The 13707-nt window shown below is 37.9% G+C and overlaps 1 protein-coding gene across 1 annotated transcript in view; it reads left to right on the top strand.

Moving 5' to 3' along the window:
- The first annotated feature begins 2961 nt into the window (after nt 1-2961).
- Nucleotides 2962-13707, top strand: part of MTPN (myotrophin) — a 49893-nt gene continuing 39147 nt past the window's right edge. Inside the window, exon 1 of the mRNA XM_003261380.4 lies at nt 2962-3388. Within this exon, the coding sequence (XP_003261428.1) occupies nt 3317-3388 (72 nt within the window). The 5' untranslated portion in view covers nt 2962-3316. The remainder of the gene's footprint in view (nt 3389-13707) is intronic.

The raw sequence follows: 13707 nt of genomic DNA, 5'->3' as shown, positions 1-13707 counted from the left end.
CCACTGAGCCAATGCCATTTATTTAAAGTTTTGGTTCTAGTAACATTCCCATTCTGACACTAATTTCTGTGTTAGTCAAGATTGGTTCAGTGTTCCTCTAGTAATAAACACCACAATTTCAATGGCTGAAAACAATAAAAGTTAAATTCATATTAATCCTATATATCCATTATGGGATGGTGACAGAGCTCTGCTCATTGTAGTTACGCAGGAACCCAGACTGTGTAGCCACTATCTTGCATGTTGCTAGTTGCTGTAGTAGAAGGAAAGAGTTCTGACGGGTCTTACAATGACAAGCCTGGAAGTGACTCATTTCACGTCTGCTCATAACTAACAGGCCAAAATTAGTTACATGATATTATTCAACTACAAGCCAGGAAGAGCAATTCTCTCTTGTGCCCAGAATGGCAGACAAAGGAATTATTTGTTTAACACCATGAATACTTACCAAAACAGGTAAACAAAAAAAGATAATTAAAATACTTGTGATATGTGCTATAAATGGGGGAAAAGCTGGGCTATGTAAGTAGTTGAAGGACCTATTTAAAGTGGGTGGTCTGGGAGGTCTCTCTGAAGGTTTGCATTGAAACCTCAAAAGTCAGAAGGAATGAACAAGACTTAGATGAAGAACATTCCAGAGAAGAAACAAGAAGCATAAAGGCCTTAGGGTGGAATGAGCTTGGTTTAGCTTGAAACTGACAGAAGACAAGATATTTCAAAATCAAAGAAACAATGGGGGTGGCAAGGGAGTGTCATGAGATAAGAGATACTATCACCTACCATCAGCAGTCAGTGCACAGAAGGCCATGAAGGCCATATCAAGTAGTTAGGATTTTAACCTACCTGCAATAGGAAGCCTTTGAAAGGTCTCAGAACAAGTGCATGTTTAAATTTTAAAAGAGTAACTCCCAAAGTGGGGAATTATCTAGAAAAGGATGAGTGAGAATAGGACACCAAATGGGAGGCTATCACAGCACATAGCATCATAGCAGTGTAGACAGAGATGACAGTGGCAGGGGTGCAGGATATGTGAGGGTACAGGGAGTAGTAATAGTGAAGATGGCAATAAATGGACATATTTTGAAAGATGTACTGATGGATTGAATAACAGAAAAGTTGAGAATGGGAAGAGCAATTATGACTCCCATGTTTCTGGTTTTAGTGATAGGGTGGTTGGCAGCGCCATTTACAGAGATGTGTGGGGGACAACTAGGTTTAACATCTACAGGAGTCCAGATCCTTTTCTGGACATGTTAAGTTTGAGAAATCCAAATGAGTAAGAAGTTAAATATAAGAATAGATCACAGAGGAAAAGTCTGGTTAAAGATTTTTTTTTTTTTTTTTTAGATGATCTTGCAGTGTCACTCAGGCTGGAGTGCAGTGGTGCCATCATAGCTCACTGTGGCCTCAAACTCCAGGGCTCAAGTAATCCTCCCGCCTCAGCTTCCCAAGTAGCTGGGAAGGCAGATGTCCGCCACTGTACCCAGCTAATTTTTTTAATCTTTATGTTTTGTAGAGATGGTGTCTCACTTTGTTTCCCTGGCTGGTCTCCAAGTCCTGGCTTCAAGTGATCTTCTAGCCTTGTCCTCCCAAAGTGCTAGGATTACAGGCATGAGCCACTGCACCCGGCCAAAGATATAAATCAAGAGCTCTCAGCATGATGTAACTCAGAAATCACACAGGTGGGAGTCTGTTGGAAAAGAGATGGAGATTCTAGGACTTGCCTAACAAACTCCCCCTTGAGATTTGTTTCCAGAAATCGTATCACTATTGGGTATGTGGACTTGTATTTCTAATTATCATTATCAAGGAGTAAAATTAACAAATGACAATCTAGGGAGCTGTTAATATTTGGAGGGATTTCTTTTGATTTGAAATCTATTTGCTATTCTATTCTAAATGATAGCAAAAAAAAATACATTTCCAAACACTACTGACACCCCCATTTTACACATGTGGAAAACTGAAGCAGAAGGGCGTTCAGTAACTTGCCCAAGATGACACAAAATTAGCAAGAAGTGGGACCTGTATAGCAAACTAAACAATTTGGCTCCAGAGTCTGTTCAGAACCCCTACACTGTATGGCAATGGTGGTAAAGTAGCTTGGTTAATGTGTTTAGTGAGTTACAAATAATAGATTATATATATGAGTTTTATATATAATAGTTATATATGTATATATATTATACGTATATTTCTAGCTCCAATAAGAGCTTTTATTGCATCTATGCTCATGTGCGCATGCCTGGATCATTAGGGTTGTGAGGAACAATTCAAGTGGTAGCTGTGCACTATGGCATTACAACTAAACCCTAGGAAGAACCGAACTGACTTCACCAGGACAGTCCTGAAGTTTCAAACCATTAAAAACAAACAGTAAATTTAAAAAACGCAAATTGTAATAGACAGTTTGGTTTGCTCCACTTTATGGCATCAAACTGAATGCCTGGACGTCATTTACTGGTCAGGAAGATGAGTTAATTTTTTTTTTTCCCTGCCACACACTAAAGTTTTTTGCTCCAGGGAACATTATACATAGTGTTAACACACTCAATTTACATTGTAGTTTTAGTGTTGAAGATTTCCTGGAGGGCAGGAATAGCGTTATTCCATCGTTTTTAGCCCAGTAGTACTGGATGACGGAGAGCGAGAGGGTGAAAGGGAGGGAGGGAAGGGGAAAAGGCAAGGAAGAAGGAATTCAAATCAAACACTCTTACTATACATTTTTAGAAGCTCAGCAAGATGCCCTCCAAGATTATGTCTTTTAAAAAGTAAAGTTTTTCCCATTAATGGTGGTGCAGAAGCGTCCTAATCCCATCGAAAGTACTCTCACTCTTCTTCCATTCGCTGTCTTGACCTCCCCTGAGCCTCCTTCATTCAGCCTCCCAGTCCCGCCCACTTGTCCCCGGCTCCTACCCTCCACTCCAGAGTCCCGGCAGCCTGTACATTGCGCATGCGCATTAGTGGCGCTCGCGCCGCGGACCCAGAGAGGGGCGTTCCGCGGAGGAGAAGAGGAAGAGGAAGTTGGGGGAGGGTCCTAGCGGGGAGTGAACCGGAAGTGTAAAGATTCCTGCCTCTCCTCGGCCGGGCGGAACCTGCTCTGCTGGGCCCGGTGGCCGCAAAAGAACTTTCTTTCTCCCGCCCGAACGGTCGCCGCGGCCAACTGCCTCGCCCGCCTGGCAGCCTAACCCGCCTTCTCTTCTTCTTCTCTCCGGCTTCGCACGGCCCTGCCTCCCTCTCGCCCGGCGGCATCCGCTTGCTGCTGCCACCGCCTCCTCATCTTCTGCCCGGCCAACCGGCCTGCCCCGCTGCAGTGATGTGCGACAAAGAGTTCATGTGGGCCCTGAAAAACGGAGACTTGGATGAGGTGAAAGACTATGTGGCCAAGGTAAGCGAGGATGAGAAGAGTAGGCGAGAATACGGAGGTGGGCTGGAGATGAGGCTGAGGAAGCTGATGGGAGCTGGACTGCAGGGATGGGGGTGGGCGGGAGGAGAGACTTCCTGGGTGGAGGCGGCACCAAGGAGAGAGGGGCGTCTAGGGAGGGGCTAAACTGAAAGAAGGGTCCAGGTAACTTGGTAGCCTTCTGTGTCAGGTAACTGCTGCGTTAATACAGTCAGGCGCTACCTGACTTCCTGGCCTCTTGGGGGAGGGGAGGAGTGGAGTCTGGCTCATCCAGAGTTTCTTCTGCGCACTGATCATTTGAGTTTGGCCCTCTTCTACACCAAAGTTACTTAAACCTTTCTTTGAATGAAGTAATTCTCCATTTTGGACTTACCCATTACTAAATGAAGTAACCTAAGTAATTAGGATCAGAGGAACATTTTTTTTTAACGCTGGGCCTGGTGTGAAGTTAAAGAATTCGTTGACCGTGAAAAGAGTACCGAAAATAGAAATAGTTAAAATTCTGAAACTGAGTATCACTTCACTGTGGTGTCTTAACTTTGGGTGTGTCCTTTTTCCTTTCCCCCACCACAACAAATACATATTTGCTTCAGGTGGTAAGGTTGTCAACTGGCATCTGGGAATGTTTAAGATATCTGAATAGTTTTTAAACAAGCATGTTAACTTCAGTTATTCCATTCTTCTCCCTGATTTCACCTGAAATGCTTACATGTGTAGTAAATAGCAATGCAGTTTAGTAGCAGTGTATTTGGGGGGTAAAATCATGATGAAGAAAGACAAACTCAAACCTCAGCCCCAAATATAAAACTGAATCCACATTGTGGCAGAGTGGGAAACTTAAAATTCCAAGCTAGCCTGCCTTTCCATCCTGAAACCGTGCCTTTGTAATTATGAGAGAACTTAACATGTGATTTTAATTTAGTGATACTCTAAAAAGAATCTTCCAAAACAAGTATAATTTTATGACAACCACGGATGGCATCTTGCTCACCTTCTGAAAGTGTGAGAACCCAGTCTAGATTTTAACTCTTCAAAGAATAGGACCTGACCTGGGTTTTTGCTTCAGAGGCTGTGTTAGGAAGCAAGTAAGCAGAAGCAGTTTCTTAAAACTTACAGGATTGTGCAAGGCAAACTGCTGAAGGTTTTTACTTTATTTAATGCCATTACAATTTAGACTTTTTCGATGCTGCTTACCTGCTTAGTTATTTGCAGTGGAGTTTTAGGACAGGCTGTCCTCTAGTCACTGCCTTCTCAGCTGGTAGCCAACTGAAACTTGACTTATTGTCTGTTTCAATATAAAGCTAAAAGGAAGAAATTATTTGATACACTTACCAGTGGTGGGACACTGCAATACTCTGGAAGTGAGTGGGCTTTTGTTTTCCTGTCATGGTGGAACCCAGGTTGTTTGATATACTTGAAATACAAAAAGTTGATTAAGTACTAACTGAACTTAGACCTACCAAAATAACACAATTTATTTAGTTTTTTCCTGACACATTATTTTATGTCATCCTTGTGAATACTGGGAAGTAAGTCCTATTATTGGTCCCATTTTACAGATTACTGAGATGCAGGATACCTAAGAAAAGTTATGGAGATGGTAAATTGTGAAGCAAGAACTAAACTGCTGACCCCAAAACTGAAACTCTTTAACTGCTCCACGCACTATCTCTCAGTCTAAGATCTAATTGTGAAAGCGTATCATACCAAGATTTCTAGTAGGACATTCCCAAGGTCCACATTCAGGCAGGTAAATTGTGCCCAAAGAATTCTCAACTGCACAAAAATATTTGTATGAAAATATGTGCCAATAAAGATGGATTAATTTATTTCCAGTTAGTTTTATAATTAGGTTAGATTATCATGTTCAATTTGATTATTTTCCCTATATTACTACCATAGCCTGTTCTTCATTAATGTAAAAAATTTGCATAAGAGGGAGGGTAGACATTCGGAGAAAGCAAAAGGAAGTATTGAAAGTTGGACTATCCAAAAAGATATGACTATAACTGTAATGTAATCTGATGTACAGAGCATTGAGCTTTATCCTTTCTTAGTTTTGAAGATTTCATAAAGTATCTTTCACTTTGTTAATGAGAAATAATAACAAGCACTGAAGTTTGTACTGACTCAGCTCCCTTATGGTGCCCATTTATACTTTCAGGTGCTTATTACAGTTTTCTTCTGCCCCACAGCTATCTTCTCTGCTTATTTATTGACTCACCTTTTTCATCTACCAATTTGTGAACAATCACTTTTTGAGTTTCTGTAATGTGCATCTATCTGAGTAGGTATGTACAAAGAAAATACTAAAGAAACACTTAGACCTGTCTAGTCTTCATTCTCAGGGGTGAGAGTCTATTTAAAAAAAACTCCTCAACATTCCTGTGAAGATCTCTCATATTGTTAACATAAGAATCTACCTGTAAGAATAAGATAAGCATTTTAGTATGCCCCTCCTCTTCCTCTTTTTTTTGGAAACAGGGTTTTTTTGTTTTTGTTTTTTGGAGACAGGGTCTTTGCTTTGTCGCCCAGGCTAGAGTGCAGTGTCGTGATCATAGCTCACTGTAACTTCAGACTCCTGGGCTCAAGTGGCCCTCCTGCCTCAGCCTCCTGAGCAGCTGGGACCATAGGTGTACACCACGACACCCAGCAAATTTTATTTTTTGTAGAGACTGGATCTCACTGTGTTGTACAAGCTGGTCTCAAACTCCTAGCCTCAAGCGATCTTATGGCCTCGGCCTCCCAAAGCACTGGGATTACAGGTGTGAACCACTAGGCCCAGCCCGTTTTTCCTTTATAAATTAGTATTTTTAAAAATCAATAATTACACTTTTCTACCTGCCTTTGACTTCTCTATTGAAGTTTGAAGTGTCAATATCCCTAAATCATTGGTTTTAGGTGAGTTCTTGAACTTAGAAAAGTCAGTTCAGTTCCCAAACCACTGAAAATTGTATTTTGAAATGGAAAAGATAGTATTGAGAGAAAAATTTAGATTATTTAGAGAAAAATTTAGATTACTACATTAAATGTTTCATGTATAACTTTAAGACAATATCTGAAGTAATTTTAAAGTCTTTCAATACTACATTTGGCTTCTTGACTGACTTAAGGACCACATTTAGTTAATTCATTCATTTTTACGGGGCGTCTTTCAGATCTTAAACTCTTTAGTAGTCCTGGGATGATAGTAAAGGAGTTGGACACAGTTTTCGGGAAACATAAGCATCTATATTTAGAAGACCTACGTGAAAAAAAAATTCAGACTTTTATAGTAGTATGCAAATTATAAATAACATCTCATTTTCATAAAATTCAGTTGTCCAGCTGGAAAACAAGTGAAAGCCAGAAAATAAGGTATTCATGAGCAGCTATAAGAGATATTCATGGCCCCATTTTTGATCTGGATGTTTCTTTTGGGTGACATTATTTTTGACTTTGTCTTACATTTCTGCCTTTATGTTCTCCTGTTGGAGTTAATTCTAGCCTCACCTGAATTTCAGACTGCATAAGCTCTGTTCAGACAAATTCCAAAGTGAGCTGCTTTCCTCTCAAAAACTGTTTTTATTCCTCTTGTGTCTCCATTTTGACTAATGGCATCAAGACCCAACCATTTTCCCAAACTGGAAACTGGGAAATTTTCCTAGATTTCTGAGGGTTACCAAGACTACCTTCTTAGTCTCCCTCATCCATTCCTCACTCTCCTTTCTTCTTACTACTTTAGATCAGTTGCTGCTGCTTTGCAGCCTGGACTATATTTTTCTTGACTATAAGAAAATAAGAAAGAAAATATAGTCCAGGCTGGAAAGAAGCAGCAAAAATTGACCCCTTCCTGGTCAGTTTACACAGTTTAGGTGAAGGGATCTTTCTGTAACATGAATGTAAGCATGTAATCTTTTCCAGCCAATCTCCTTCACTGCCCTTAAAATATTAATACTTTTGTGATTTCTCATTGCTTATTTTAAAAGGGCCAACTCCTCCTTGGTATGGTGTACTAGGCCACTATTATCTCATCTGGGCTTGCCTCTGTAAGCACTCTGCTCCAGATCCTACCATCCTGTTTCTTCCTTGTAGATCTTTACATGTGTTCTTTCATCCTCCTTGACCAAGTCTGCTCACCTCAATCCCTAACCCCCAACCTGGTAAACTCCTATTTACCCTCCTAGGGTAAGTATCACCTCTTCCAGAAAAACATTTTGACTTCACATAGAGTGCTGCTTCTTTTACTGTTTTGCTCATCAGATTGCTGTGATTTTGTTTACATGTGTCTTCATTAGGCTCTGAACTCCTGGAGGGTAGATAATATATTCTTTTTCATCTTTCTGTCTCCAGCATAGCGCCAAGGAATTTTACACATTAAAAGCATGTTTCTAGTAAGAAATTCATTTTATTCTTAACTTAGCAATAATTTCAACATACTTCATTAATTACAGAATAATAATTACCATTGACTGGATGACTTACATTGTCAGGTACTAGAAAGCACTCTGCAAGATGTTTTACCTAAGTTTTTATTTGCTTCTTACCACAGTGTTTCAGTATAGGTAATAATCTCATTTTAAGGATGAAGAACCTGAGGCTTAGAGAACTGAAGTAACTTGGCAAGTTACAAACTAAGTTGCATAACTGGAATTTAAACCCAGAACTTTCTGAATCTACAGGCTGTATGTGAGTGTGTATGTATTTATAACCATATCAGTTTGCTTTAAAAATATTTTTTTTTTTTAGCTAACAACACTTTAGAATTGAGAAAACGAGAAAGAGGCTTTTAAGAAGCAGGTACGACTAATTAGCTCTGACTGTGAATGAAGACAAAAATGGCAATCATTTTAAAAATTGTAAATGTGACAATTCAGAAATAATTAGTATAGAGACAAACATCTCTGTAAACTTAAACTCTCATTAGAGACTGTCATTGCTCAAGACGTGTCCATAAGAGTGACTGATAGCCTGCAGAATGTTTTTTTGTATTTATAGTCACATATAATCTAACCTTATAATTTATGTTCCTAATTGTGATCCTACACAGTCCAGAAAAAGTTAAATTTTGTTTGTTTGCCTTAGGAAGAAACAAAAATAACTAAATTATTGAGATTGCTATTCATAGTTATTTAAATAAAACAAGTAATACTTTGAAAAAAGTATGTTTTTAAAATTTTATGTATTTGAGGATTGTGATGCAGTATACAGGTATTATTTCATTTACTTATCAACAGTAAGCCATGAGCATTATTAATAATGTTAACCCCACTTTAGAGATTTTAGAGGCAGAGATTAAATAACTTGCTCAAGATCATAAAGTTCTTAAGTGGTGAAGCTGAGATTTGAACTCACTTCCTTGGGTTCTGAAGGAGTTTCAAAGCCCCATGCTGTTAACTACTTCAGCATACCCTTGACCTTCATTTCTCAATAAGGCCAGAAACTAGGGGGGTACTATAGTAAATAGTGAAAATAAACAATCACAGCAGGATGATAATTATCCATTGAGACTACTAAAAGGTGAGCTTTGTGGTGGATTTTGGGGATCCAGCACCCTTACAGGTGAGTGCTTGTGAGTTGCATTGATAAATAGCGCCTTATAATCTTCAGCAGGTCTGATGTATGTACTCTCTTGTTTACATGTACTTCTATTTCACTTGCTGTGAAATAGAAGCCTGGTCTCTAACTTCCCTTTCTCTGTGGTTTCCTTTCCCTCCAGCCTCCATTCTAATTACATCTGCCGTTGACACTCTAATAGGTTTGAAAAGCAACAATTGTGCACCATGTGAAAGGATAGAATCTCTTGAACCTGAGAAAGATATCAACTCTAATCTTTAGAAATTCCAAGACTTATTGAGATCACTTTTCACTTTCCTAATAAAATAGCCAATTTAAAAGAGGCCCTGATTCAATCTACTTTGCATTTATTGGTTTTAGGCAGCTTCCTTTTTTTTTCTTCTTTAAATTATTAGTTCCTTTCTTATAAAAATGTATCACTATGTGTTGCCCTTTCTACAGAAGGGCTGGTGACCCATTCAGAAAGCATATGTCAGCTTGTATAAGATACAGGTGCCCTCAGTAGACAGAGAAACATTAGTATAGATTCTTTTGTAATTATTAATGCTTTTAATCATTTTAAAAAACATATAAAATAGAGGAAGATCTTTTTTTACATTGGAACATAAATGTTCATTCAGATGTACACAGGCTATATAAAGTGTTTTGGTTTGAGAGTCTAAACATTTTCCTTTTATTAGTGCAGATAATTAAAAATTTAATGAATTAAAGCTGGTTTAAATTATAAAAATATTATGTGCTTGTTATTTAGAAAAGCAAAGCTGTATTGGATAAAGTAAAATATCCCATTGACTATTTTTCCTACCTATGTGGTTCCTCTCTTTAAAATATAAAATTGATTAGGTGTTTTTAAAACAGAAAAGAATAAAGAAGACAAAAATTGGCCAAAATTTTACTATTTAGATAACTCCTAACTTTTAAAAAGTAAAATTAAATTAATTCAGATGTGGATTTTAAAATGCCACAGTTAGGACTGAAAGGTAGAGATCTCCCCTCCCCAGTGCCTGTGAACAAATCAGCCATTCTCAACAGGTCCATATAATTAATTTCAGAAAAACATTGAAAATTTACTTACTCATCTGTTTTTCCCGCTTAAAAAGTTCTGTAAACACTTCTGCACTTTGCTTTCCACATTGAAATGTATTTATTCTTCCCTTTTTAAATGGTGAATAGTATTTCATTTTCTGGATGTTTATTTAACTATTCCTGTATGATAAACATTTTGTTTCCATGCATCTTTGCAATTAAACAGGATTGTAGTGATCACCTTTGTACATATACCTTGACAACTTTTGAGACTGTATCTGCATTACTCTCTTCATGTGTTTCGTCAGCTTAGGCACACATTGGCAGACATGAGACCGATGGTTCCCTCACACCATCAACAGCACTGGGCATCATCAGACTTTTTAGATTTTGCCATTTGGGTAGGTGAAAAATGATTGTTTATGTCTTTTGTTTATTTTTCTTTTAGTTGGTTGGTCTGTTTCTTATTGGTTTGTATAAACTATAAATTAGGGAAATCAGTTTTTTATCATGTTTTGCAAATATTGTTCCCAGTTAGTCTCTTGACTTCATTTATTTTCTTGTTCTACAATGGCCTTTTACTTTTTGTGGGGGTTAAATGTATCACTTTTTTTCTCTCTTGTGACTTGGATTTTGTATCCTGTTTACAAAGACCTATTCTCCTCTATAAAATTACAAATAAATTTGCTCTTCTGGAACTTCATTTTTTCTTCCATTTTGGACATTTGACCTTTCCATTATTTATTTTGAAGTAAGGCATGAAATAAGTATATAGTTTTTTTCTGACAGTTCTCATACCATTTATTATTGTAGTTCCTCTTTATTAATAATTTGAACCATCATCTTTATCCTAAACAGATTTCTTTTTCTATGTATACCAAACTGATTTAATGATGTGTAGTTTCAAAATATGTTTTAGTATCTCCCTTTCACATTCTTTTTAGGATTTTTGCAGGTGATTCCTTAAAATATTTTTTCCCATAATCTCGAGAAAAATATTAGGATGATTTGAACCTACCTGAAACTTAACCTGTATCTTTTAATAAGCATTAAGCTTTTTTTTTTTTCTGGAATGCTGGGATCGTGTGATCTGTGGAACATAATACTTTAACTTTTAATTCTGTATGAATCATCGTAGGATAGGAGGATGTCATGCACTGTGAGAATGTGCCATATCAAAGAGTCAAAACAGAGGGAGTGTGTTTAGATAACCAAATCACAGCAAAATTGGTAATTAAAGTTAGTGTATGGTATTACATCACAGTCCACCTTGTAATAAGAAAAATGGCTGAAAGTAATTTTTTTGCAGCTACGTCTTTACTAAATAGTTCTGATAAGCTTAGAAGCTTGATTTTTTTTTTCAGTCCACAGAAACTTACCAGTGTAAAGAGGAGCTGTGATTACTGAAAGGAAAGAAACCAAAATGTAAGAAGCTGACCCAAGAAAGTGAAGGGCAAAGAGCCATATTTACCTTAAAGTTTCAGAGGCCCCAGGCAATAATTAATATGTATAAGCATAACCTTGAGCTTCACAGAAAGTTTAAACTTGGTTACTTTTCCCTTATTTACAAAGTCAGAGACGTATAACATTTTAGGAAAATTTCAATTTGACATATAAAAAATAATGAGCATTTTGATACTTAGGCCTAAAGTAAGTATCTGAAAAATACTGAAAAATGGAGGTATTAAAAAAAAATTGTATGCCAGGCATGATGACTCATGTCTGTAATCCCAGCATTTTGGGAGGCCAAGGCAGGAGGATCTATCACTTGAGCCCAGGAGTTCAAGACCAGCCTGGGCAACATAGCAAGACTTCCATCTCAACAACAAAAAAATTGTAGGTAGTAAACACTTTAAACATAGTACAATAGACGCTCGTTATGGCACTATCCTTTAGGGATTTGGAATTGCATTATTGGTGAAACCATAGCGTAGAGGCTAAATGTGTTGGCTTTGGAATTAGATGTTCCAGGTCTGGCCTTCTTACTAACTAGACACTTTGGGTGAATTAAGCACTCAGAACTTGAGTTTCTTCAATTGGTGAAAATGGGAATGATTGTAATACCTACATGGTAAGTGTAAACTGTGTACCATTGTGCCTGGCATATGGTGAGTGCTAGTAAATATTAGCTGTTGTTACTAATTAGCATCCTCATAAATTTGTTTAGAAGCAAGATTACTTACAGAGCAACTAGTCCAGCTCCCTTATTTTATAGATAAGGAAAAATTAGGTGTGAAAGCCCTTGACCAGTATCATACTGCTAATTGAGATTGAAATTTAAATTCAGTTTTCCTGAACTTGGATGAGGGTTGGGTGGTTGGTTGGTTGGTTGGTTGGTTGGTTTTCCACTACACCATTGTGTTTCCTAATGAAGTCATCTTATGCTAGCTGTTACCTCTAATAAATTATTCTTTTTTGTCCCACAACATCTGCTTGGCAAATTTCTTCTTCTTCTTGAAGTTTTATATTCATGTCTGTTTTGTTCTGCATAGCATTCCCTGACTGCTTGTGCAGTTTATTGTTTCTTGGTGACATCTAATATAGAACTTTTTTGTTGTGTTCATGTTCTGTTGTGGTTTCTAAAATTTGAGAGCTTATGGGCTTCTGGCTTGACTAACAAGTTATTAGACTTGAATTTGAAAAACAGCGGCTTAAGAAACTTAAATCTTGTTCTGTGGGGTATGTCTTTAATTTTTGAACTGCTAAAATGAGTTTTGTCTTAATGACTGGTTAAGAAAAAACCAAGGGGCATTTATAAATATGGATCAGTTATTACCATTTAGTCACTTGAATAGTGGCTCACAAACTTGAGAATTCAGAGGTTCTTCTCCACTGCCCCCTCCAGCCCCCTAAAAAAAAGTCTTCAGATCTTTAAGCTACACTGCTTATAGTGGGGCATTTTTCTGTTGACAGGGGTCATAGCACTTGAAGCTTCTTCCTGTGCTTGAGGAGTTCCCTACTTATATAGTATGAATCTTGATCAAAGGCAAGGTCTGGTGCTCACTGCAACAAAAGCCAAAAAGGGCAAATAAATTGCTTTCTCTTGCCTACACGGGAAAAGAGCTCATAACCCAAACATGACTAATTGGATGTGTCTATCTAGAGCTGATACAAATGCTCAGGCACAATAAAAGATGTAGTGGCAGCAGTAAAACACCACTTTCCAAAAACAGCAGAAGTCGTTATGTGCCACTTGTAGCATCTCTTCTGTGCCCAGGTGGTTCTTGTGACAGATTTTGATTTCACAGACAGTCCCGGACTTAATTTTTTTTTGACGTTGTGATGATGCAAAAGTGATACACGTTCAGTAGAAGCTGTACTTCGAATTTTGAATTTTGATCTTTCAAAATCAAAGCTTTCAAAGTCAGAATCATATCACTGCTTAGGGATATGCATGATGGTACTGTCATGGTGCAGGGAGCTGCAGCTCCCAGTCACCCACTCAGTCATGAAGGTAAATAACTGGTACCCTGCTGTGTATTGTAATGCCAGCTGTTTTTGCCCAATGGTAGGCTAACGTAAGTGTTCTGAGCACATTCAAGGCGGGCTAGGCTAAGCTGTGATGGCAGGTTAGGTGTATTAAATGCATTTTCAGTGTAACCCAATCATAAATAGAGGAGCACTTGTATTTCTTGCTTTTAAGCATCCTTGTTTTCTGTCCATTTACTGAGCTTTATTCTTCAATCCTCCTGGCAGTTCTGGAAGCTACTTTTAATATCTGT

The sequence above is a fragment of the Nomascus leucogenys genome, chromosome 13 (assembly GCF_006542625.1).
Source record: "Nomascus leucogenys isolate Asia chromosome 13, Asia_NLE_v1, whole genome shotgun sequence".
NCBI classification, from domain to species: domain Eukaryota; kingdom Metazoa; phylum Chordata; class Mammalia; order Primates; family Hylobatidae; genus Nomascus; species Nomascus leucogenys.
Note: the sequence above shows the minus strand (reverse complement) of the source record. Positions and strands in the feature narration are given on the sequence as shown.